Genomic DNA, 27,970 nt, shown 5'->3' on the forward strand with positions numbered 1-27,970 from the left:
TTTTTTTTCTTTTTTTGACTTTGTTAGTTTTATCATTTAGTAATAATATATAATATATTATTTTTCTCGTTTCTTCAAAACAAAACGACTTGAGGAGAAGAAATTGATTTTTATTACTGGTGGTACAGCCAATCGATTTTTCATGAACGAGGCTCTGATACCATTGATAGAAAAATAAATGTTGAACGATTCATGAAGATCGATAAACATGCACGACAAACACTACAAAAACAAGTTTTAGGCATACCTGAATCCATGGCTAAAGAATAAGAACTCCTCTATGTCTTCTTGTATGCTCCTCGTATAACACGATCAATGTTGGTCTGGTCTACCCTCTTTCCCTTTTGCTTTTGGTCGTTAGCCTCACTTAATGGGTCAGTGATAACTATATATATAGGGGTGAGGGTAGGAACCAACCCTGCAAAGAAATTAGGGTTTCCTCCCCATTAAGGAAACAATACCTTAGGTCCACACATAGTAATAAACATTTCATACCATTAAGGTGTGCTAATAGAATTCAATATCTCCATAGAGATCACTTACTAATAATATTGGATTCTTTCTGCTTACTCCATCTTTAGTCAACACCACTAAACCGATTTTGGAAACAAATCTTTGACTATGCTAGCCCACCTAATAGGAAATCTTACACCCTCTTCCATTTCTATGCAAAATGAAAACTTAATGAAAATTACTAAAAGAATCTGATATCATTGTTCTTCCTAGCTCTAGTTAGTTGGTGGAGAATTAGGATCCTCTCACTCTCAGCTCTTCCAATTTTCTCCCTTCTCTCACATGCATTGTGTGTCAACATTTAGGGTTGCGTGAATCCAACTATCCAAGTATTCGGATGTATCCATATGAAAAGTCCGGAGACAATTGGAGAGGATTTGAATCCATTAATGGGTACACTACAATAAAAGCATCCAAATAAGGCACTTTGGGTGTGATCTAGAAATCACAGCTACAGAATCATTTATTTCTATAGCTGTGGTTTTTAAAATTCATAGCTATATATGGATTTTTGGTTGTAGCCATGGCCATAGGAGCTCTTTTAGTTACACAATTTTAGGCCCTCTTTGTATCATTTTTATTCATAAAAATGGTTTTGGCTGCATTTGGTATCATTTATGAAGCTTGTTTTTATTTAAAAAAAATTGGTAAAACACAAAAACCAAAAATAAATCAAGATTCATTTATGTGTTTTGGTCAAAAATGATTTTCAGTTGTTTTTGCGTTGGACTTTAATGAACATGTGCTTAAAGGCTCAATATGGAGGGGTAAAGTAGCCATTTGCATTGTAATTATAGATCCAAGCCCCTTGTTCCCTCTTTTACCGTCCAAAGTAGAGAAAGAGAGTTATAAGAAAAATGGATGAAGGGAATCTTTTCACCCATTTCTTTAAAAAACTATTTTGCACATAGAGATACCAAACTATTTCTCACAAAAAATCATTTTTGTCAAGTATTTATCAAACCATTTTTATGTTTTAATAAAAAATGGTTTCATTAATAATTTTTGTTAAATAGATAAAAATAAAAAAGAAAAATGACACCAAAAGGGTAAAAACCACATCCAATTAAACTATTTTAAAGAAGCCGGTAAATTTATCGTCAACTTTAGAATGGCATAACATTTCAATCATTTTATCGGTTCGAACAGTAAGACCACTCGTTTTGAGATCTACAAGATGGAATTGGCCTCGACTATACATCTGGCCTGCCTTGGGACCGCCCTCTCTCACCCATCTCTCACTCAACCCTCTATTGTTTGGGGTCACAGTTCTCATTCACCGTGACCTTAGGAAAACTCGATCTTACTATATATATATATATATATATACTAGTAAAACTGACACGTGCAAATGCACGTGAGGACTTTGGTTGAGAGAGAGAGAGAGAGATTTATATATTTTGATTGATATTGCTTACAGTCATCTATCTAAATAAATTGTACAAAAAAAAAAAATCGGTCTAAATATAAGTAATCATTTATTTGTGGGTAACCTCAATATTAGTTTACAATATATTGGACCTATGGCTTTGTTTGGTTGTAAGGTGAATGCAAATTTTTTATGTAAAGTGGAATTTTTTTCCCAGAAAAAATAAATTTAGATGTTTGATTGGAAGGGAAATATATTTTACATGTGAAAAAAATTTCACTTAACCACTATAATTTCCCTTTTTATTTCCCCACCAAAATAGGAAGAAAAAAAAAAACCCTACTCTCACGATCTCTCCCACTCTCGTAACTCTCACCCCGCTCATGACTCTCAACGATCTCTCTCTCTCTCTGTCTCTGTCTCTCTCTCTCTCACGTGAATCAATTCGGTTTGTTTTGACCAAAAGATTTGGGTTTGATTCAGATGGAGCATTACTGATCTAGTGGGTTTGTTTTGACCAAAAGACTTTTGGAATGGGCCTTTTAGTCGTTATCACTTGTGATCTATTACTGTTTTCTTTTTTATTATCTTTTATATTATTTTAAATATTTATTTATGTTGCATTCATTTGATATATAGAATGAAAAAGGTTTTATTTTGGTTAGTGATAGAACACAATATCTGATGACATTTGGTTTGATTTGATACAGACCTTGAATGACCTGATTCACATAACCAATATAAATTTTGAGAAGCTGCGTGGGTTATGGATTGAAAAGTACTCCCCCCCCCCTTCCATCTCTTTTGAGGAGTTTGGTTGGATTATTAGTTTTTTAAAAATTTACATCTATTTTACATCAATTTTATATCCAACCAAACAACTATGGTAAATTAATTTCACTTCACTTTTGTTGCAACCAAAATACTCAAAAGGGAAAGAAAAAAAAATCGCTTCACTTCACTTCACTTCCCTTCATTTCCCATTTCCCTTTTAACCAAACGCAGCCTATATGAACCTTTGACAAAAGTCAACACCAATTTCATAGAATTTTTTTTTTTTAATTTTACTTGTTTAATTCACAAAAGCTCACCTATGTGCTGATACTTTTTAGAAAACTATATTTATAGCAAGTAATAACATTAAACAAAATGAATTACTCTCTAAATTTATGACAAATCTAGCATCAAACCTTGTTTAGAGACAAAGATACCGACATGCTTACCTACTAAAATCTTACTATAGGCAAACATTTGAACTCAAAAAAGGAATAAAAAAATTAATAGATGAAAATATATCATGCTCTGATATTAAAAAATCCAAAGCTAATTAAAGAAAAATAAATAATGCCAAGAAACCAAAAATAAATAAATATGCAATGCATTAAGAACATAACAGATTATAATCCCCAAATCAAACCTAGCAATAAATTTCGCAAACTTTGAGAAATAATAAAAAGTCATACTCCCTAGCTGAACCTAGAATAAACAGCAGCGGAAAATGAATAGAAAAAAGGAAGAGGAAGAGGGAGAGAGAAGAGAATTATTGTGCAAGAGCTCTTTTTTACCAAAACAACAGAACTTCTATAGAAAAATGTCAGGAGGTTTTTCCAGCTGCGATTACGACCTATTTTTTGGGGGGCTAAATATTCGCATTTTTTATAATTTACTTATATGAAAATGTAAGAAAAAGAGAAATAAGGGTAGAAAAAAATGAACAAAAAGGATGTCCTAACCACTGTTTGCAAAAACGCATTTAAAACTCTGTTTTAAACACGTTCTCAATTTTTACCATGTAAAACACGTTTTCCTGTATGCTTCCCAAAGATACTTAAAAAAACTCCAAACGGCAAGCATTCCCGTTCTAAACACGTTTAAACGCATTCCCATTTTTTGGTTTTTTTTTTTTAAGACTTAACTTGTTGAACATAATGTGTACTTAATTGACCATATCTCTCTCTTCCAAACTCTAATCGACCTGATCCTTTAGCCGACTTGAAGCTAACTCAATGGCCTACATTTCTCATGATATCACCTTTGACTCAATATCAATGTATGGACCCTGAAATTGAGATACAAACTGATGCATTTGCTGAAAAATGTTTCTAGAGTGAAGTCTCCCAACTCAAACTGAACATACACTACTCAATAGTGTGTTGACTATGTTGACAATAATGAACAACATCATAGCCAAGCCACATTGCTCAATAAAACTTGGACATGTGTGGTGCATGAATTTAGAATTGGTGTTGGATGATATTCAATTATATGTCATAAAACTTATAATGAGACATGAGATATATAAGCATTAGTGTTGGATACAATAGTTGTTTTGAACATTTAGATGCAGATATTCATGTAATAATTTTTTAATTTATATGAGTATATTACCCTTTTTTTGGTCCTGTTTGTTTGAAATCTACACGTTTAAAACCCGTATTGTCCGTTTTCTGTTTTTTTCCGTTCTCAATTTTTTTGACTGTTTATTTGACCGTATCGTTCGAAAAAAATTTAAAACCCGTACCATCCATCTCTGGTTTTTTTCCGTTCCCATTTTTGCTAACTATGGCCCTAACATGCCTAGACATCACACAGAATAAAATAAATAAATAAATAACGAAGCCAAACTACATGAAGGGCATGCCATCACCCATCTCTATTAAATAAATACCAGATTGTCCAAGGATTTTCGATGACCCGTATCACGATGTAGGACCACTTCCCATCCGTCCAAACTCTTGACCATAAAATCAAATAAAAAATAAAATAAAATAAACAGACAAGCATGAAAATGGAAGCATTAATTCCTTCTACAAATGAAAATTTTGATAGATGAGTAACAGATTTCTTCTCGGTACTCAGGATTAGCTAATTATAGTGTGGGGGAAACGTGTAAGGAATGAAAAACCTGGGGTCTGTGATGAAGAAAAGGTTCATTACTCTTCCATATGGGGTTGTTGGTATCTTGACTCTCCTAAATATGAGTTCAAGCTCATAGAGGAGTTCTGTAACATCCACCAAATTACCAAATAAATAAATAAACATAGATAACATTAAAGAAAAAGAAAATGTTAAGATGCCAATACAATAACATTATGAGAGTTGGGAAAACAAACAACCTGAATACTCAAATCCAAGAGATTTGGATCCATCATCCAAAGTGAATTAAAAAAGTAAATAATGCTAGAAAACCCCCCAAAAAAAAAAATATTTTAAATATGTAATGCACCAAGAACATATAAGATTGTAATCCCCAAATCAAACTTAGCAAGAATCTTTGCAACTTTGGAGAAAAAAAAAATCCCCACTCCACAGTTAAACCCAGAAAAATAATCGCAGAAAATGAATGAAAATAACCACAGAGAAAGGAATTAAAAAAAAAAAAAAAAAAAAAAGGGAAATGAGGGGTAGAGAAGAGACTTACCAATCGATGAACTTGTTTGCTGAAATTCCTAAACCTCATTTCAACCTTACCCCTCCAGTAGGTTTGTGTTGCAGCTGGTTGGCTGCTTGAGCTCATGTGGGGAGGCAAAAAAGAAAGACGGGTAAGAATTGTGTAGTGATAACCAAGGCGAGATGTAATCACATTGGTACAGATGCTTGTATGCATCTTGAATGTCCTTGATCACAAGTTCCCAATATGCAGCTTCAATGTCTTTCCCTACTTTTACAAGTTCACTGTAAAATCCAGTTCAAGCTTATTCATATTGAACCGCAAAAGGATGAATTCGAACAGCTTTTACATAAAGTGAGATATACTTGGATTGGTGGTGACTCCTCTATCCCCACTTGCAATCAGAGGCAACTAATCTATGATAAGGACGTAGATATTATCGTACCAAGGATTCTGCCATTCCTTCTCGTAGAGATCATGAAGAATAGTTCTCTTGGTCTAAGCCCCATTGCCATCAACTTGGGAGCACCTAACAATGTTATGAGAAGTTATTTGAGTGAAAATAAAGAAGAAATTGTCAGAGACATCAGAAGAATAGAGAAACAGACACAATTGAAACAAATGACTAAAAATAGTAATAGAAATAAATGGCAAAACAAGAAAAACAAAGAGTAACGTCAAATTGGTCATCATAATCTTTAGTCCCATGAAGAAATAGAAGATACAAAGACTAAAGGATGTCATCTTCATATTCCCTAGGTCACCGTAACCTAGTAGTTATATATTATTAGACATCACATCAATACTCAAATTGCATGCAGGCCAAAATACGTAAATATATAGCCACTGAGAATGCCTAGCGTGAAACCAATTTAATAGTTCGTCAAGCGTCTAAATCTGAAAGCATGCTCTGTAATTCCACCAAAAAAGTATATCAAAAATTGTGGCAGCTGCTTCTCTTGCGTAAGAGCTTGGAGCGTTCTCTTTGCCTTCTAGACATGATAACATGCCAATGATTCTTCACACCATTGTCGGTTCTGCCGGGGAAGAGCCTGCCTATCAAAGCCCACTTGTTTCCATGGATCCTATGAGCTGCAAGGAGCCTCTCTTCTTCTTCTTCCGTAAATGGCTTTCTGTTAATTCTAGGGTCAAGTTGGTTAAACCATCGCAATCTGCAACTCTTTCCTGCAAATAAAACGAATAAGATGCACCAAGAATGACTTAGGTAGGTTCCTGGATAAAAAGGAAGGTGGGCTTTCATAGTTATTTCCGTGATTTAGAATAAAAAGGAAACTACCGGGAAGTTATGAAATTTATTATTACATACTAAAGGAAAGTGGGAGATAAAAAAAGGGGAGGAGAGATTAAGGAGAGGGACGTGATCAGAGATTTAGAAGAAGAAAAAAGCTAAATTGTAAAAATATTAGTTTCTAAATATTACAGAGAGAGAGAGAGAGAGGAGGGGGGGGGGAAGGCGAGAGAGTTTAATAAGAAAATGATTTTTTTGTTAACTGAATAAAGAAATTAATATTAGTTTCTAAATATTAGAGAGAGTGTGTGGAGGGATTAAGGAAATTTATTATTATATACTAAAGGAAAGTGGGAGATAAAAAAAAAAAGGAGGAGAAATTAAGGAGAGGGACGTGAGATATTTAGAAGAATAAAAAACTAAATTATTAAAATATTAGTTTCTAAATATTAGAGAGAGAGGGGGGAGAAGGCGTGAGAGTTTAATAAGGAAATTATTTTTTTGTTAACGGAATAAAGAAATTAATATTAGTTTCTAAATATTAGAGAAAGAGTGGGGAAGGCGTAGGAGTTTTATTAAAGAAACTAATTTTTAAATGAATAATGAAATTAATATTTATAAAAAAGAACAAAGGGTATCAAAAAAATAGAAAAATAAGAAAGATAAAGAAAAGTGATAATGAAGAATTAAAGATATTTAAATAAATAAGAAGGATAAAGTAGTCTAAGAAAAGTTTAGCCATCAAGCATGAGTACATGCTTTTATATAATAGTATGATATATGTAGAAAAGAACAAACACAAAAAATTAGATGTATACAAAGTAAGTCTACACAAAATATATACAATACAAAATATAAAGCTGTATACAGCTAAAATCTAACATCATTTCCCTTCCATTGTCAGTCAACTCTGAAGGATTTCAGATCAAGGCATTGAATCAGGTTATGGTTTGCACTGGTGGATTTTCCCTTTAGAACCCTAATCGACTCAACTATACAAAGTAAGACTTTGAATTACAATGAAATATTAAGGTAAGACAGGATTACAATCAAATACTTCTAAATGTGAGGTGTATCCTAAGCTGGACCCTTGCCAAGAGTATATCACATTCAATATAGAGTCCAAGCTGATATTGAAACCAAATATGAGAGATCGGATATGGAATTGGTGAATAGTTTCCTTATATAGACTCTCATTACTAATCCAGCAACTTTTCTTTAATTAGAAACTGAAAGGGAGCCTTTAGTCCTCCTATATAAGAAAAGCACATGCTCCTACAGCTTACCCAAATATTAAGACATGGAGAAGGCAGGTTCACTAAAATTCACTTGCTTAGTGGTTCTGTTGGTTTTGGTCATGGCAACAGGTTAGTCCCACTCCCCCCCCCCTCGCTTGTTATTATCTTCTTGATTTATATTTTTATATTTGGACTTCAGTTTTCCTTATTTTCATTTTGCATGAATTCTTGTAATTGACCTCATTTAGTTGAGATAAGACTTAGTTTGTTGTTGTTGTCATTTATCAATAAAAATATAATTATAGTTTTTTTTATTTGGTTACTGTTTTATTGATTGTCTCTTGTTTTGCATGTGTGCCCATATGAGTAAGGTTTTAAAACTTGGGATCAGTCTTAGTATTGATTGGGCTCGGGTTGAATTACTTTGGATTTTAAGAAAAAAAAAAAAGGTTTTCCAGACCATTTTACCTTTATATCTTACCAGTGATTGGTATTGGGTCAATGAAGGATCAGGATCGGTCTCGATCAAATCCAGCTGATCTGGATTGATTTGATTTGATTTTTTAATCTACGCGCATGAGAGAGAGGGTGGCCTAGGGGTGTCCATCAGTTGGTTTTGGTCGGCTTTGATTCGGTCTCACGATCAAGGAATCAAGAGAATCATCCAAATATTACTATCGATCTTGTGCAATCCTATATTGGTGGGTCAGTACAGGGTACAGATCAAGGGTAAAAAGATAAAAAAAGAATTAAATGAAAATCATCAGGTAAAAGTATATGATCCAATTCTGATTCTAATCAATTTGCTTTATAAAAAAAGATATCAATGAACTTTCAACAAAAAAAAAAAAATTACCAATGAACTTCTACGAAATGGTTTTACAGGATTGAACTAATTATTTCAATTATTTATTATAGCATAGAATGAGTCAATCATCCACTTTGATATCTTATTGAACAAAAATTGGTGGCATTGTTCCTCCATTGATTAAAAATTTTAATTTTTAAAAAGTATTGTTATCAGATCATGATCAGCCAATAAGAAGGGTTTCAATTTATTCACGAACGATTTGTAGGTCTATTAATTCTAGAAATTGATTATCGAGTTGATTATTCGTATCTTTCAATTCCTAGATGTGGATCTCAGACCTCATGAATGAGGATATTCCCAAAACCTGCATGGCCCCAATCTTCTAAAACCATGATCATGACATAACATTGCTAGGACTGAACTAGGCTTATTGGCTATGGTCTTGCTTGCTTGGATCAAAATCAAAACCTCTATCTAATCTTCTTGAACAGTCTTGCATGGGAACCAGGTTTTAATCAACCCCCGAAGACCTTATTTTTTTATGGAGAAAGTGTAACAGGAAAAAAGGAGAGGCATAATTTGGAATTTTTCCATAAAATCTCAAAAACCGTAGTTGTTTGGATGCATTTCCTATGAAACAAGGGGACAACTTTTGGTGCATTTATGTCATGTGGGGTCTACAAACCCATGGTTTCTTTTTTTTTTTTTTTTTTTTTATCCCACTTATAGCTGCCCTAGCCTTTCTATTATCCCATTCGTTTTTCCTCCCACCCGTTTTTCCCTGGCAAGTTAATTGGGGACTAACCGATCCTTCAATTAGATAACTGACGTCAACCCAAAAGAGATTGAAAAATGAGCCCACATATTTGGCCCTAATATATTTGGTCTATGGTAAAATTAAAACTAATTAAGAATATGCAAGTTTAAGGCCTGTGGAAAATTTTAAAACTCTGATGGACTAATTTTGCTCTAGCGGTCTAGCCTGAGAACAAACCAAAATCCGCTCACCACTAAATAAATTGAACCAAAGAGATGTTTGATTGGGCTGTTTCAGTTTAAAAACCCCTGGTGTGGGCTAGTTCCCGTTTTGTTTGGTGGTAAAAATTGGTTTCTTCTTGGTAATGCAGAACCTCCTCTTCTCTCTATGGAAGTACTCTTTGTTTGATGCCGTCATAGAACTGGGGAAGAGGTATTGCAGGAGGGGGGAGGCCGGGGTTGGAGAGGGAGATACAGAAATGGGACGGGAAAAGGGTGAGGAGGGAGGTGGGGGAGAGAAAGTGAATGATCACCAAAGATGGAGAGAGATTTATATATATATATATATATATATATATAAATAAAGAGATTAGTAGTGGTGGAGAATATAAGATTGCAACGATTGATGAGTCCAACAGTTGAGATGCAAGGACGGGGATCTGACAATTAAAAAGATGATAGTGAGTAAGATTCTATTATACTCCACTAGCTATAAGATTCTATTATACTCTACTAGTTATCCTTCTCTCTGCGCACTTATTCACATAATCCTTAGTTTACCCTAACCATCTAGACAACCTACGAATGAGTAAATATTATACATGACTTACTTGATACTATTCTAACAAAAACACAAAAAAAGACTTACCTGATACTTCATTTTCTAAATCTAATAATTGATGGATGTACATTAACTACAAGAAAAATGCCCAAATAAGACAGTTTGGGTGGGATCTATGACAGCAATTTTAAAAAACTGCAGCCATAAGGACATAAATTGTGGCTTAAAATGCATATATTTATGTCCGTGTTATCTAGAAATCGTAGCTATAGTCATTTGTAGCCATTGTTTTTAAAAAAACGCAGCCATATATGAATTTTTAGCCGTAGCCATAGGCACTCTTTTTAGTTACACTCGCTAGAAACCACGTCCAATTAAAACTTTCTTTAAGGCTATGTTTGATAGCCAAGAGAAAAAAAGAAAAAATACAACTTTTTGTATTTTTTTCTTGGTTTAAGAATTTCTCTTTGTGCTTGGCATGCTGTGATTCAAGAGAAGATTTAGTTTTTGAATTTCAAAATTCCCCTTGGGAATTGTGAAGTTTTCTTTTGCTCAAAAAAAAATTATTACCAAAAATACAAGAAAACATGAGAAAATTAAAAAAATATATATATTTTCTTCTCTTCTCTTCTCTTCTAATGGTAACCAAAGATAGATATTTTTTTTTTCTCACAATTTCATTTCTTTGCTTCTCTTTTCTTTTCCTTTTTTTTCTAGATATTTTTCTTTATTTTCTTTTCTTCTCTTGGCTACCAAACACAGCCTAAAAGAAGCCAATCAATTTATCACCAACTTTGGAATGACATAACATTTTGACCATTTATTAGTTAGAATGATGTGATCACTCGTTTTGGGTCTACTTTTCTAGATCTATGGGATGGATCGAGTTGGACCCTATTGTCTGGCCTGGCTTTGAAAATGAAAAAAACATAAATGTTAAAATTTTCAGAGGCCATAAATTTACAGTTGGAAGTTGGATTGAGATATTTTTTTTTTTTTCGTGATAGCACATTATAAGGAAGGTGTTACTGAAGATTCCCGCTTGGTTGATACTTGAAAGTCACAGATAAGAAAATTGCCCAGAGGTGGTTTCCGGGAAGGATCCTCCAATTCTTAAATCAGTATACTTGTGAGAGGAGGGAAATCTAAAATGAACTCTAAGTGTTCTAATTTACTTAACTTGATTTTAGTTGAATCCCCTTTATATCTTGGTCTGTGTTACTAGCCCATAGGTCCCTTTCCTTGCTGATGCGGGCTTGTAAATTATAGGTGGACTGATCTCTGTCTGAGTTGAGGTGACTGATCTCATAACAATTAATCTGATTATAACGGTCAACTCAACTACGACTATATTTAAGTTTAATAACTGTGCAACCTAGCCGTGGTTAGATTTATTAGCATTAGTTGAGTTTAGAAATGGCTATGGATGTCGTCATCTCATAATTGGGTAATGGATCCAAATGACACATGGATAGTCACCCCAGAGGATTTTTTCACGATTCCAACCGGGGGAAGGTAGATTGTTGTGGTTTGATGGTTGCTAGCTGGCCTTTGACAAGAATGAGGACAAGGACGAAGGTGTTAAGAGTGCAAGGTGAGATGGGGATAAAGAGAAGGGAGCAAAATACTAGGGATTTTCAAAGGCAAATTAGGCAACGGAGCAGGGCATAAAAGGTAAACAGCCGACCGCCCCCTCCCCCTCCCCCTCCCCCTCCCCCTCCTCTTTTTTCTTTGTGGTAAAACAGTTGGCTTTGATACCATGTAAGCATTGGTACCACATAAACTTTGGGGTAAAACTTTGTGCATTGTATAAGACAAAGTTTTCCTTCATTAGTGGCTGAATGATGGGACGGTCTAGATGGGAACTCTCTCTCCCCCTTATTGTTCGGAGTCACAATTGATTTCCATTTATTGTGACCTGCGGAAAACTTGGTCCTTTTATATACATGTAGAAGGTTACAATACAAATAATTGAACTTATACAAGGTAAATCTACATAAGGATACAAAACAAAAGTAATATTACAAAATATAAAGCTATATACAGCTAAGGTTAACATAATTTCCTTCCATTGCCAGTCAAATCCTGAAGGATCTGATTTTGTTATCAAGGCCAGTCACACCTTGAAGGATCTGATTTTTCTTATCACGGAAGAGAATGTTCACATTATGGTATCCACTAGTTGTTAGATTTTCCAATAAAACAATATTGGAAAGTTAAAATAGTTTCCCTAATATAGACTCTCATTACTATTCACGCAACTTTTCCTTATTTTGAAACTGAAAGGAAGATACTAAGTCCTTGCTGATTTGAGAGAGATGTAGTCCTCTAGCCCTCCTATATAAGAAAAGCCCAACAGCTCCCATGTTCCTACAGCTTACCCAAATATTAAGACATGGAGAATGGAGGTTCACCAAAATTCACTTGCTTAGTGGTTCTATTGGTCTTGGTCATGGCAACAGGATAGGCCCCCTCCCCCTTCTCTCTCTCTCTCTCTCTCTCTCTCTCTCTCTCTCTCTCTCTCTCTCTCTCTCTCTCTCGTTATTATTATTTTTTTTCTCTTTTTATATTTAGATTTCAGTTTTCTTTACTTTTTTTTATACGAATTCTTGTAATCGACCCCATTAAATTGTGATAAGACTTAGATTGTTATTGTTTATTGTTGTATATGCAGGAGGAGACATGTCAAGGTCGATAGTGAATGGGGCGGAAGAAATGCCACCAACGCGATGCCTATCCGACGATGACTGTCATATCGTTGGCGGGTGGCATGGGTGCCCTACAGCAAAATGCATTGACAACTACTGTAAATGCGTTAAGTAACAAAGAACTAATATTGCATTAGTTTCATAATCGTCGTCATCTTGATCTATGCTTCTTTCAAAGTAAGACTGATTAATCTTTTCATTGGAAGGGATTAAAAGGTCAATTATCAATAAAAAAAAATAATTATATATTTTGTTTGGTTACTGTTTTATTGTTGTCTCTTGATTTTAGCTAATGATTGAGTAACGTTTTTCATAACTAAATACAAATTAAGGATCGTATGAGCAAGGTTTTAAAACTTGGGAACGGACTGATAGGAGAGAATTACTCTTAGGCCACGTTTGGTAGTCATTCTGTTTCAGAAACGACGTTTAGTGTCAAAATCAGAATTTTCTATTTCTGTGTCAAAATTCCGTTTTGGAATGAAACTCAAATGTTGAAATATGCATTTCTCATTTCTGACATTTTGTTTACCCAGTTCATTTAAAAAAAAAAAAGGGAAAACAAACTGTGGATACCAAACGAAAGATTTTATTTTTTTGTTCCTATAAAACCAAAAGATGCCAAAAACATTTTTTTGGATGACTAGCAAATGCAGTCTTTAAAAAAAAAATATATAAAATAAATAAATAAAGAAATTGTTTTTTTTAAGACTATTTTACCATTATATCTTACCAGTGGATAGGAATTGGATCAATAATGGATCAGGATCTATCTCGGTAATAGCAATCCGATTCAACTTATACTGACCGATCTGATCCGATTTTTGAACAATTCGTATGAGAAAAGAGACGAGCCTAGGGGTGTCAACCTGTCGGTTTGGATTGGCTTTGACTCGGTGTCATGAACACGGTTCAGGAAATCAGTGTCAGATTGAAAGAATCTTCCAAATCAGTATCGGTCTTGAGCAATTCTGTATTGGTGGATCAGTACATGGTGCAGATTAAGGATAAAATAAATAATGAAAATCAAGGGGTAAAAGTGTGTGATCCAATCTGATTCTAATCGATTTATTTTATAAAAGGAAGATATTAATGTGCATCTATTAAATGGATACACAGGATTCAATGCATTGTTTCAATTGTGAGATATCATTGAGAAATAAAAACAAATGTTATCAAAAGATTTTCTACGATCATTGTAAGATAGAATGAGTTAATCATCTACTTTGATATCTTATTAAACAAAAACTGATGATATCGTTCTTCTATTGATCAAGAATTTTGATTTTTTGAGAAGGATCATGCTCAATCAAAATCGGACCTTTCAATTGTGGACCTCAGACCCTATGAATGAGGGTATCTCCAAAAACCGTCTCGTCCCAATTCAACTTCTATAATCGTGCTCAAGACATAACATGTTTAGGACAAAACCAGACTATTTGGCTATGATCTTGCTTGCTTGGATCAAAATCAGACTTCTATCTAATCAGTCAGTCCTTGAACAGTCTTGCATGGGAATCAGGCCTTAATCAATCCCTAAGGCCAAGGATTAAAATATTGGTATTGATTTTGTATCGGTCAGTCAAAATTAAGATACGTATCGGAGGATATCGTATCGTATCAAAGATACGCTAAAGATACGCACATAAATGAATAAGGAACACATTTTTATACACTTTTGCATAAAAAAACAGTTAAAAAAAGTTATATATAACATGTAGAATGCATAAATACTTAAGTAGGGGTTATCGTATTGATAGACAAATATATTGAGTTGAAAATGTTCAAAATGATGAGGTTTGAGTTTCTTACAGTTTTTTCTTTCCTCATTGTCATTGCCATTGTGATGAGTGCCATGAAGAATGTCGTTGAAAATGTTCAAAATATATTTTTTTGAGAAAAATAAAAAATTTCCATGGAGGTTGTAGAACACTTGTTTTTACGTAACATATAAAAAATCTAAATATTTTTTGCCATTGAGCATGAGTAGATCTAAGAAATTTGAAAAAAATTGAAACCTTCATTTTCTCTTGAAAAAAGTTTGTAAATCTTTATAAATCCAATGATTTCATGTAATAATGATGTACAAAATGTGATTCTAAGTATGATGAACCTTAGATTTATAAAAAAAAACTTCAAAATCTAAAGTTAAAGTTGAAAAAAGTGAATAAAGATTCAAGAACTTACTATTCAAATGTTTAAACTTTCAAGTTCAAGCCTTCAAGGTTCTTCTTGGACTATGTTTCTCTCATTCTTTGAACCATTCACTTCCACAATGTTTCTTTCAATCTACCATTTGAGTCTCCAAAAAAGTGTGTGAATCAAAGGGGAAGAAAGAAGCAAAATATAGAAAACTGTTGGTGAGAGTGTGAAGTGTTTGTTTCAAACAACAAAAGGCACATTCACACTTAAGTAGCCGTATCGTACCGATACGCACCAATACGGCTCGATACTGCATGATACCTTCGATACATACCGATACTCTCGGGAATATTTAGATTTTTAAAAGTTCGTATCGCAGAGTATCGTATGTATCGATACGGACACGGTATGATACGATAAGATACGTACGATACGCCGATGCACAAAAGATGACCCAAAATTCTCTGTAGCGTATCGGTATGTATTGTGTTAATGCCTATCGATACAAATATGTATCAGTCGATACATCATGATATGCACCGATATGACACGATACGCACCGATAAGGCCCTATTTGTTTTGATGATGAAAAGAGGACAAGGTAAAAATAGGGTTGGATAATTTGGAATTTTTTCATAAAATCCCAAAAAACATGGTTGTTTTGATGCATTTCCAACGGTGAAACGCAAGGGGACAACTTTTGGTGTAATTATGAGCCAGTTGGACTGTTGGTTGATGTGGCAGCTCCATTCTCCTTCCCCCATCTCTCCAAAAAACTCTTGTCATTTTCGATAGAATTTTATGGGAAAGGCAAGGGAAAGTGCATTTATGTAATGTGAGGTCCATAAACCCATGATTTTCCATATTGCCCTTTCCTCCTCTTTTTGATCTCTCACCGGTTCACCCCGCTTACAGTGGGTCTCACTTCCTCTATTTTCCCACACCTTTTTTCTTGGTAAACGAATGGGGCCTGACTGATCTTTAGATTAAATAACCGACCGTCAAGCCTAAAAGAGATTAAAAAATTAGCTCATATATTTTGCCTTTAATTACTTTTTCTATGGTAAAATTAAACTAATTAAGAATTTATAAATTTAAGGGTTGTGGGAGCATGGTCTATGTATTAAATCTTTGGGAGACACTTTTGCGCAAGCACTATAGAAGAACGTCGAACCTCAAAATGGTTTCATAAGTTAGAGAACAGCGAGGACATTTCATGTGAGGAGGAAATAAGTAGACACAGATATATACTAGCAAACCCTACTTCAGCAAAAGAGATAGATAGATATATACTTAGCATACCCCACTCCAATGGTTGATCCAAGAACTTTTTCCATAAAATTAATGACATCAATAGGTCTTGCCTAGGAGAGAGTGAATGTGTGAAAAACCCAAAACCCCCAAATTAAAATTTCTAAATCTTTTTTTTTTTTTGTAAAAAATATAAAAAAAAAAAAATTTGTACAAAAAAGGGTGCTCCATAATAATGATCATAACCCCAAGACGAAGCCTCCATACGCAAGTAGCACTTCTGCAGGACCAACAAGTGATAGTTGACTCGTAACCAACCAACTCGAACGGTGATGAGACAAGGACTTCTTTCCACTAGGCTAGCAATCTCGTGGGCAATTAAAACTTTCAAATCGATTTAATTTTGCTCTTGCCTAAGACCAAATTAAAATCCACATCACTGCTAAATCAAATTAAAGAGATATTCAATTGGTCGGTTTCTGTTTTAAAACCCCTTGTGGGATAGCTTGTGCCTCTATGCCAAAATAAGAGTGGAAGGAAGCAGGACCATGGGGAACCTAGTATCAAATGGGGCCAATTTTTTTGGGTACATGTAAAGCCCAAGTTCTTGGTTTTTTTTTTCCTTTTTTGGTAAATAGAAATTTCATTCAACTAAAATGAAACGAAAACATAAGGTTTGAATACAAAACAGCTAAAACCAGAAAAAAGAAAAAAAAAAAAAAAATGGAAAAACATGTGAAACACAAGATTTTGAAAACAAAAGAGTTATGAAACTAAGGAATGACATATGGTCCTGTCATACATGTCATGGATGGAAAACTTACAATGCAAGGTTTCGTTTAGTTTTTTTTTTTTTTTTTTTTTGGGTGTTAAAAATAATATATTGATGTGAACAGATTACACTCTTGAAATCTGTAAAAGTATAACCCCTTTTGGGGCTATATTTCTCCTCCCCTTCTTTTAATGTATTTATAATTCACCTAAAAAAACAATATTTACAGATAAACAATGATTAGAATTGAGCTATACTATCATATCCGTAATAGATAGAACTCTCCTTGTAAGATAGTCTACTACAAGATTAGCTTCCTTTGAAACATAATGAGAAGAACACTGGTCTAAGTAAGAGGCAGGTGCCGTCTATCCGCAACAACCAACCAAACTGATAGAGCCGAATCCCTTGATGCTTGAGGGATTGGTAATAGATGGTGGGAATATGTGATTAATCTTGCTAAAATTTGCCAGGTGACTAATTATACCGGGTTTAACAAGAACCAGCCACCTTTATCTGGTTTCTTAGTTCACACTTAGCTTCCTGGTTCGTATTAAAAAAAGATTTTAAATCCCAAGTAATGAACCAGATCTATGTTCAGTTTGAAACCGGGTCTGCTTTTTGAAATCTCTGGTAGCAATTGAACATGTCCCATTACAGTCCTGGTCTGATCTACCAGTTCCTGATGGGCTTGGGTTTCCCATGTAGTCCCAGAACAACTTACATCTGATATATGGATATGGTAGTTGGTCCCAACACAGGTAATGTAGAGAACTCGGTAATGGAACTTGAATCTGACATAGACCAAATCACATTATCAAAGCTCAGTTCAAGAATTTCAATGGTATTTGAATTTCAAGCTAAGGATGTTAATGTGATGATTTAAAAGACTCTCTGCCTCGGAACTCTACAAGCTGAGTCTGGATCCTCTGTGGTGAGAGGTGAGGGCCCCAGTATGCTTCTCAGCCGGATGCTTATTGTCAGCTCATCACTTACCACAGAGGATTTTTTCGCAAACGGTGGAAGGTTGGTTTCTTTTGGCCAAAGACAAAAATGATTGTGAAGATAATGGGCATGTAATAGAGCAAGAACTGGCAACAGATATTTCTCAGATTCATGATTTTGTGGTGTCAATGGCAAGGTACTTAGATAAGTGCTATGACAGGGGTCTAAAAAATGAAGGAGAAACCACATATATAAAGTGGCATTAAAAAAAAATAAGGTTTTCCTGGTTGACCCAGTGAGAGACATTTCCCAATGGTTGTGCCCACATTTCTCACTCTACTTCTGACTCTGAAGTTTTTCAGGAAGTCCCATTCCAGGCTTTTTGAACAAGGGATAGACAAGAGCTGTCATTTGCACATTTTGGGTTGCAAAAGAATCAATCCAACTCAAAATATGTTTTTATCAGGAAAAAAAAAATCCTGTTGTGACAAATCACACAACTCTTCAAAACTGCCACCCTATAACCAACAAAGAAGAAAAGACTAGGTTTATCCCTTTAATCAAATAAGAAAAATAACAGATCCCATTATGGAATAATAGAATGGAAATGCAGAATAGTACTAAAGAGCTTCAGTCCACATGCCCTAAAAAATGTTAATGACAAATAAAATGCAATGAATTGGGAAGCTACTATAAATGTTGGAACTTTCCAGGTGAAAAATAAACTTTGAAGAGACAACTTCCACATCTGGTAATGAGCTCTTGAAGATCAAAGGTATTGTTGGGAAGATTAGATTCGTTTTCTTTTCTCATTAAATTCATCAAATTGTACTATATATATCTACAAATTGATTTGTAGTAAGCAGTAAAAGTACAATGAGCCATTCAATGGAAATCAACTCGAGTGCAATTCATTGCATCAGCTAACTTTGGAAAATTGTTTAAATCTGGGACTTGTACTTTCATGTACCATTATTTAAATCCATAGAATGAAATAAATGGATTTCTCCAACTCTCTCAGCTTATCTCCTCACATTAATGAATTCAGGGTTAAGAATGTGAAATTTTTGAAATAATAAATCCTAGAATCAACAAACAGCAAATGTCCATTATACACCATCCAATCTCCAAGTAGTAATTTAGATCTTTATAACGTATAGTCGAAGCTAACAGAAAGCTAAATAAAGACAACAAAATGCTTTTAGTTGCAGAAATTGTGCTCATCCTGATGCCCACTCAAATTGGAATAAATCAACTATCAGATCTTCCAAACAGGACTTTCGGAAACTAAGTAGGATATCCTCCCGGACAAAACTTAGTTCTAAACACATTCGTGCAATGGGTATTCAGTAAGTCAGGTGTAGCTATTGCTATCCACCTCTCCCAGTGATTAACCAAACATTGTTTCGAGGAAGCGGAATCAACACTTTCAGCAATTCCAATTCCGATTTTGCCGAAACCCTAGAAAAATCCTGATTTTTTGAAACAGGAATCAACCAGAATCAGAAATCAGATTCAACCGATTCTGTTTCTTAAGACCATGGCTGCTGCCTGCAGGTACCCATGTTTGGCAAAATTGTGTCCATTGGCCTTCGATGAAATTACATCCTCCATAACTCAAATTACTCAAAGTTTAAGAACAACGCTTACATCAAAATAAATAAATAAATAGAGAATAAAGTCTTGGTTGATCTTTTCTACAACAGCTTCTGTGATAACCATTCAAAATATTGGTTTCCACCTGTATATTAATGCAATGCAAGGTCCAAGCATCCAACATAGGTGTCAACTGGATTCACTTCATGACAGAAACATCTCATAGGATCATTAGCAGTTTAATCCTGTTTTTGATCCTTCAACTTTTATCTTTATGTAAACCATTCCATTGAAATTTGCACAAATCCCTCTTGAGACACATATAACAGTACATGTTGACTCAGTTCCCACAAGTTCTGAGGGTCAAGCAGTTTCAACATAGAACAAGTTAGGGGATCTGAACAAGTAAAGCCACTATCTTACATAATCACTTGACCTCATGACCTGTCCAAATGTCCAAGACTTGTGTTACTTACTAAGCTTAACCAACAAAAGGCTCGGTTGTCACAAAATTTTTGAGGCTACATAATGCAGCACAAGTACCTGAAAACAGCTCACTGTCTCAAAAAGAAATGGAAGAAAACTTTTTATCCACAAGAGTTCCTATAAATTCCTTTACAAAAACAGAGCCAATAAGCATACATAAATAGCAGTGTATGATAACTACAACAGATTGATAACAATTGACAAAGAAGTAACAATGCCTTACACTACTGGAAAATTTTCAACCTGTGAAACCGAACACAGATCATCCAACTAGGAACTGCAACTGAAAAATGGAACCATCAAGACTGCCCCACTGAAACACCTTATTTCGACGGGAACATATCACCACCAGCGACGCCATATATCTGTATTACCATGGATACTAGGTTTTTTGCACATGGATTGGCAAATAAGGATCTATAAGTACATATCTCCTCAATGATCCACTCAACTAGTCCCATGAAATCAAAGACCAGATGAGACTAAAACATTGTGCTCATTCAGATGTTTCTGGAAATGAGCCAAGCGGTTCTGCAATTGTAATATCCCTGCAGCCTTTTGGGAAAGAATAGTGTTCAATCTAGAGATGTAATCATCGAGCTGATTTCCTGGTTGATCTGCTTCAACTAACAGGTTCATCTCCTACACAAACAGAATCAGATATATTAAGCATCAGTGCATCACAAACACCAGATAAGCGAAATAAGCTGGTCACAAACCTCTCTGACAATATCTATAGTCTCCTCAACCAATTTTCTGTGAGCAGATACTAGATCCTCCTCTTCCTGAAACCACACAATTCAGTCATCAAAAAACATAAGAAATATGAGAAAAACAGTATCTGACACCAGACCATACTTAAGACATACCTTTAAGAGAGCATTCAGATCATCATCTGATTGTGAGTTGTTAGCATTGAAGTTTGGCAAGTTTTTGTTTTTTGCCTGTGTGTGAGTTCTCTTTGCCCTGTCATCCACACCAGAGAATTGGTAGGTCTCCGGCTTTCCAGTCTTTCGCAGTGGCCTCTGCTCATAGAATTCCTCTGAGTAATCAAAATCCTCAATGGTAGTTCCAAACCTATCTCGTTGATTATCCTTGAGGAAATCTGAATATACAGTTGAAGCATAAGGGCCCTCCTCCCTTCCACTAGGTGTACGATCCAGATTAAAAGAGGGAGAAGCTTCTCTCTCAATCTGTCTGGACCATCCAAATCTGCTTGTTTCATTAGGAACATCAGAGATGTTACTCTCAAAATTTGATGCAGCTGGAAAAACTGAAGATATGGATGCAGCAGTTGAGTCCCTTAGGTTAATGGTAGACAATAAAGGATCCTTCTTGGTGGTGTTCCCCCTTGAAAGGCTCTTAACCCTGGGGAATAAAAATATATTACACACAAATAAGTACAGATTAAAACAGAGAAGTAGTGTCGTACATCTGACAAACAAGATTCCATGGCACCTGTCTGCATATCTTAATGTGTTGAGAGTGTGTTCACATGATCCTGAGCCTGGCGAAATGCATGATATCATAACTGTGCGTGAATCACCAACAAATGAATCTCTAAGAACTTCAGTCAATTTACTCCCTCTGAAAGGAATGTGTCCCTGATCACTGTCAAGTGCTCGAATACATTCCTTCAATGCAAGCAGGCTTTTATTAATTTCAGCACCTTCCATTCTGCACCACCAATTTTTTTAATTCCAGCTATTAGGTGCATAGACCGAATACATATGACAAGAGAACATCTATAGGACATCATGTGAAACAAAGTTCTACAAGCAGCAAAGCAGAAGCACGGCAGAGGCGGGGAAGTCACCCAGTACATTATGGATGTGAACCAGAAGATCTAATTGGGAGAAGCCAAACAAAAGTCGGATAAGTTCAACCTCCCAGATGTTAACAGTATGATCACTATCTGACAATATTTCATTGACAATCAAAATACAAAGCCAAAAAGTGGAGAATTAAGATCATCTAACAGTTAGAGCTTTTTCACGATTGGATTCTCATTGGTTTGACCCAATAAAAAAAGATACTATAGCCCACCTATGGATTATATGTACTTCCATGACTCTGGCAAACCATAGAGCCACTGTACCATCCTTAACCAAACTAAATGGAATGTCAGAGAAATCCTACCTTGTCTGCTTATCATTATCAGTGGTATCTGCACCACGTTCACTTCCAGCAAGATCTATAAATGACAGCTTGCCAACAACACGGGGAGGCTTTGATTCATTTCCATCAGCAGATCTCTTGATAACAAGCTGAAGAATAGCATGTGAGCGGGAAGATTCCTCATTAGCACCAGTTGTGCCTGTACTTCTCGTGGCATTTCCTTTCTCAATAAACTCTCTGATTGTCTCCACATCGGATACTTTGTACTCTTGCAAACCAACAATACAGACTTGCTGCTTACCATCCTCCCTCATGAAAAGCTTTCTGCAGAAATAGAGTACTAAGTCCAAGGAACTGAAATTTGGAAAGTTGTAATAGTTGTCTACCTAAAGATGCCTAATTATAGCTAACCTCCGATCATTAAGAAGATCAAAAAGCTTCCCACCATATATCTCAAAGAAACTCACGAACAACTGGAAACCTTGATTACGGTAAGCATGGTGCATTAATCTCAAGATATCCTGTGATGCTTTCAGTGGCAGAGGTTGCATTGTATAAGTTTTCCCACTCCCTGAATGAAAATGAGACACCAACTTAAAATTGCTGCTCCATGATGCAAGAAAATCAGCAATGGATATTTAACCAAAGAAGCAGTATGTCTCAACTACTATTAAGGCTACCATTATAGAGGTAAATTCAAATCAGAACTCAGAAGAATACCAAACGAAAACCTCATAGCTGCACTGCTGCAGAAATGCAGATTGTCTAATCTACTCACTTCAATGACATCTAAAGAGCGCAGTTGTATAATGATGGGCCATTCAGTACAGGAAACATTACTATGTAACAACATATGAGGAGTTGCTCAATCCAAAGAAAGGCAATGTAAACATTTTCACTTTGAAGTTTAACTATTTGGCAGAAAGTCTACACCTTCACTGCTCATCAGTCCCCTTGAGGGTTTCAGCAAAGATCACTTCAAAACCAGAGAAATACATCCCCCAGATGATTCAATATTATAATTAATAAGTTTAACCTGGATGAAGTGATCTAATTGATAAGTATGTGCCAACCTACAAATACTCAAAAATACTTGAGCAGTCATTCAATCCCTCGTTGAACTGGCAACTAATGATAATCAATTTATAGACAATGCCATAAGCTGCAGTGAGGAAACTAAGCACTGAAATTCAAGAATAGATCAGCAGGCTTCTCACAATGTAGAAGCAAACACGAATATATTCAAGTTAAAAGCAAATATGAGAGAATATTTTTGTAGTTTCATGATGAAGACAACACCACCAACTTAGCCTATCCCAACTAAATGGGATCAGCTACATGGGTTCATGAAAGACTAGCTCCATGATGAAGACATAAAATCGAAAATCCACAGTTTGCAAAAGTTGCCAGATTAATGAAAGGAGTAAGGGTATTCAAATCAACACAATATCTTTGACACTATTGACAATGCAGCCAAGTTGTCCACAACCAAACAGCAAGACAAACTTGAGCAACAAATCATGCACATCAGACCAGAAGACCCATGTGCATGTATATTATGTGCACCACAAAATTTTGAATGGATAGAAGTGAACAAAAATTAGACCACAACATGTCAATGCTTCCCAAGATACAGAAGAAAAATGTGGACAAGGGACTTCCCCATTCATATGTAAAATTTTTGGTTCATGAACTGTTATATAGCGAGCATGTCAAGGAATATAACACATCAAATTTTTTAGACTCCACCACTCACCTGTTTGCCCATATGCAAAGCAAGTTGCTTTGGTCCTCTGAAAAATTATTGGAACAATAGGTGCCACAGTCTCACGATAGACCTATATCAACAGAAAAAAAAACACCATGACAATATATAAGAGTGATGCTGAGGCACCATATCCTGCATATTTGCTCTATGCTCTACACTCACTTCATCATTTGAAACTTCCTCATTCAGCACTGCATCAAAAACAAATTCATGCTTCTCGACATACTCTGTCAGATCAACCTGCAGAAAATAACTAATTAGAATCTGGTCAATGTCTGAACAAGAATATATTTTACACACCTTGACCCCATCTAGAGAAGCTTGCACGCTGAATGACGCAGTTGCATTAGACATTAATCCCATATGGAGGCCTATATCTAAGCTTGGGAGATCCATAAGGTTCTGGTGGCAATCCCATGGGCTGAAATTGACCTTTGGGTAGTTTAGTATAGGTTGGCCTTATATTTTTTGGGGTTTCACTATAATGGGCCTAATATATAAAACCATAATTTAGGGATAAAGTTTGTAGATGAGATTAGTAGTTAAGTGTTTGAATTAGATTAGAATACTTAATAACTGGACAGAGTTCTGTTTTGAGTTTATTTACTTTATTGAGTGTATTAGAGTGATTAGGAGTTCTTTTAGTTTAGTAGTCAAATTAGGAATTTTAAAAGGTATTTATTTATGTAATACACACCCATCAATTACAGATGATTTGAGTAAAGAATATGAGATCTTTTTAAGAATTTTTGTGCTATTGAGCAGTGTATACGGGGTTGGTATCCTCTCTTCTCTTCTGCTCTCTTCTCCTCTCTTCTTCCTACCAATAAGATCAATCTAATCTCTTTTCCCTCCCCTTCCATTGTCTGAACAAGAATACAGCTGCCTCCTTTATCTCAATTCGATCACAGATTTGATCATTGGGCATGCTTGCATGCATTTGATATCTATAATTTGGATTTTTAGATTGTATTACTAAAACAATATAATTCGTGCAAAGAAATTGAGAAGATGAAGAGCCAGCATTTAAAGTTATACACTCATCCTTTATTCCACATTTCTTTTTCTGGAAATGCTTACAGCACATATGATTTGGAATTTACATGAAAAGTATAACGTCTTCAGTTACAAGCTCCAACTCATATATTTTTGCTAATGAATGTAATGTTTCACAATCCACCACAGTCCAGGTCAGTGATAAATATCAACAATAAGAGAGAGAAGACAAGTTGAAATCTTCTGGACACATAAATTGGAAGGTCAACTTCCTTACTTTCCCCTCTGGCCATTCAAACAGTACATATGTCGGCACATCAAAATATCAAATTCAATGCAAGCAGTTCCTAAAGAATTTAAGAAAATGTACATATAGGTTAATCTCAAGCACTTAAGGGCATCCAGTGAGGTGAAGCACTGGATAGGCACCAAATATTCGATATCTGCTTGAATGATTGCTTAATTTCACAACATAAAATTCATGCGATCAGTCAAGTGTCATATCCATAACTTCTTGAGTAGAGCTTCCAGACGCAAAGTGGCTGGAGAGGTTCTTCCTGTACCATAGTTTGGACTCCTCAATTACCTTTTTTTTATTATTATTCCCAGCTCTTCTGGGCAGCGTTGTCCTGCCCATCTCTTCTTTAATGAGGGGGTCCCTGTGTTTTCAGGTGTCATTGATGGCTCACAGACTGCTCTTTGTTAATCCCTCCACCCTTTGGAATTTCAAAATTCTATTGTATATATTTTTTCTTGTTTAATAAAGTTTCACTACAGAATTGGAGAGAAGGGGGGGGGGGAGAAGATGGATACTGAATCCAACTGACACTGTTGTGTGTAAATGAAGTGTAGGAATATCCAACTAAATCCTCATTGGCATCGATTAGAATTTGGAGTTTAGTGCAATGTTTTGTCCTCATGTCCCAAATGAAACATGTGTCTAGTTTCTCTTCAGAAGAAAGAGTATGATTGCAAAGGTACTTCAATCTTCACCACGTGACATACGAAAGGGGATAGTATAAGTGATAACAGAAATATGTATTCCACCAGACAATGAATAAACCGAACAGTAATTTATATAGAAGGCTATGAGGCTTAAGAACACAATAAATACCACTAAGATTAAGAATAAAAAAGAGAAAGATACAATTCGTCATGTTGCAGTTGCCTTCCCCATAAACATTAAAACATAAAAATAAATAAAAAGAAGAAGAAGAAGAAGATCACAACATAATAAGCTAACCTTCAGTTTAGTCTCATGAACAGTAAGAAAATTGGAACTCGGCTCTATGGTTACGATGTCTTCCTCTTTCTTGGCTGTTTCCTTCTTATTTAGAGGTCTCTTGCGAACCTGCATTCGGTCCATCAGTAAGACATGATAATCTGGTAGGTTGGCCATGAATTTATCCTATCAAAGTGCTTGAAAGAGCCACTAGTCACTAGAAAAATGAGGAGGAGAACCCAAAAGCAGGAAAATAGCATACCACAACTTTGATTTTAGCAACAGAATTAGTCTTCTCTTTATCAGCTGGTAAGCTTTTCAGAAGATTATTCTCTGGAAGAACACGATCTTTAATTATTTGTTTGCTGGTAGGAAGATAATGCTCAGAGTCATCAAAGCTTCTGCCCCGAGCAGCATGGTAAAGAGTAGAATTATCATATTGAGCAGGAACCGGAACCTAATGAAGATATAAAGAAAAATATGTCAGAATAGCATTTGTAGTCATAGGTTCTCCCAAACTTGAACAGAATGTCAAACTTCAGTGGGCGTAAAACGACACAAGATCTGAAGGAAGATGAATCAGATATTTTAAGTGACAAGTGCAACTCCTATCAATCCAAAATTTCACACTGGCTCTTTAGTCGAACACCATTGGAGGCACATACTTTGCATACGAGCATAGCAGCTAAGCATCATCTATCCAGCGAAAGACATCATCGAATTTATCAAAAGATAAAGAAACAAACCAGCAGAAACTGGAACTAAATTGATTGCATTCATCAACAATAAATTCAAGATATCCAAAATGACACCAGCAAAACAGAGGTATCTCTACATTAGAACATTTCAACAGACTGAAACTGAAATCACAATTTCAAATGGCAAGCAAATTGTCTAATCAGGGCTTCAGCTCATCATATTAGATAATAGAACTCCACAATTAATCATAAGAAACACAAAATGCAGGCACAAAAGTGCCATTTCTCAGCCCTAAAATTTACCCAACCCAAACTTAACTCATAGTTCAGAAGATGAAAAGAAACTTACGTCCGGAAGTAGCTCAGTATCAAACGAATGCAGATCCAAGATACCAGGACTGAGCTCACCGGGAGACATTTGGTCGTCACCATTCTTCCTCAGGCTAGACGACCTAGAATCAAGTGGCGGAGTCGAAGGCTCCGAGTAAAGCTCATTTCCTCCATTAACGCTCCTCTGCAAATTCCAAAACGATCTTGATCCCTGAACTCCTCCACCGCCACCGCCGCCATAATTACCGAAGTCCTGTCATGAATTCAAGGGAAAACAACGATCAACATCTGAAAACGGACTGATCGATCCAATGTCCACAAAAAAAGGAAAGGAAAAAGAGATCGAGTACCTGTGGACCAGGAATATTTGCATTCGCATTTGCGTTCGAGGACTGGAGGTGCTGAAGACCAGCAGATTGAAGCCATCTTCCATTTGTGGAGGTCTCTGAGAAATTGTCGGAGTACTGACGCTGATGGTGGACGGTGGACGTACCCGATCTCTGCATCTGTCTCCCGATTGCGTTCATCTCTCAAGTCTCAACTCCTCGATCTGATTAGTCTAACAATCAGGATGGGAATGGGATACACACACACTCTCTTTCTCCCGGAAGGTGGGAAGTCAAAATCAAGCTGTGGTTTAGGAACGCACGTCTCGGCCGGCCGTACACTAGAGAAGCAACATAAAGATAGATGAGGATAGAGAAAGAGAGAGGGAGAGAGGGATTCGAAATGGAGCAGGATATCCGATTCGGAGGAGATTTTGGCTTCACCTGAGTTTTTCAATTTCAAAATCAAATCAACGAGCTCTTCTTTGATGGAGGTTGCGTAAC

General features: G+C 35.6%; 1 protein-coding gene and 2 long non-coding RNA genes across 3 annotated transcripts; 1 reads left to right on the forward strand and 2 right to left on the reverse strand.

Moving 5' to 3' along the window:
* Window positions 1-4,507: 4,507 nt before the first annotated feature.
* LOC122058816 lies at window positions 4,508-6,181 on the reverse strand. Its single transcript, XR_006133945.1, has 3 exons — window positions 5,639-6,181; window positions 5,304-5,557; window positions 4,508-4,884 (listed from the first exon to the last, which is right to left on the reverse strand). It is a non-coding gene; the product is annotated as an uncharacterized LOC122058816 (long non-coding RNA).
* A 1,612-nt stretch (window positions 6,182-7,793) lies between these two features.
* Window positions 7,794-13,064, forward strand: LOC122058698. Its single transcript, XR_006133879.1, has 2 exons — window positions 7,794-7,889; window positions 12,783-13,064. It is a non-coding gene; the product is annotated as an uncharacterized LOC122058698 (long non-coding RNA).
* Window positions 13,065-20,080: 7,016 nt separating this feature from the next.
* LOC122059975 (kinesin-like protein KIN-13B) lies at window positions 20,081-27,950 on the reverse strand. The gene is made up of 12 exons (XM_042623086.1): window positions 27,491-27,950; window positions 27,160-27,393; window positions 26,375-26,569; window positions 26,134-26,241; window positions 24,057-24,134; window positions 23,883-23,964; window positions 22,538-22,697; window positions 22,148-22,450; window positions 21,467-21,685; window positions 20,878-21,376; window positions 20,728-20,793; window positions 20,081-20,650 (listed from the first exon to the last, which is right to left on the reverse strand). The coding sequence occupies exons 1-12, from the start codon at window positions 27,665-27,667 to the stop codon at window positions 20,474-20,476; spliced, it is 2,298 nt and encodes a 765-aa protein (XP_042479020.1). The 5' UTR covers window positions 27,668-27,950; the 3' UTR covers window positions 20,081-20,473.
* Between the last annotated feature and the right edge of the window lie 20 nt (window positions 27,951-27,970).

The sequence above is a fragment of the Macadamia integrifolia genome, chromosome 13, assembly GCF_013358625.1.
Source record: "Macadamia integrifolia cultivar HAES 741 chromosome 13, SCU_Mint_v3, whole genome shotgun sequence".
In the NCBI taxonomy this organism is placed as follows: domain Eukaryota; kingdom Viridiplantae; phylum Streptophyta; class Magnoliopsida; order Proteales; family Proteaceae; genus Macadamia; species Macadamia integrifolia.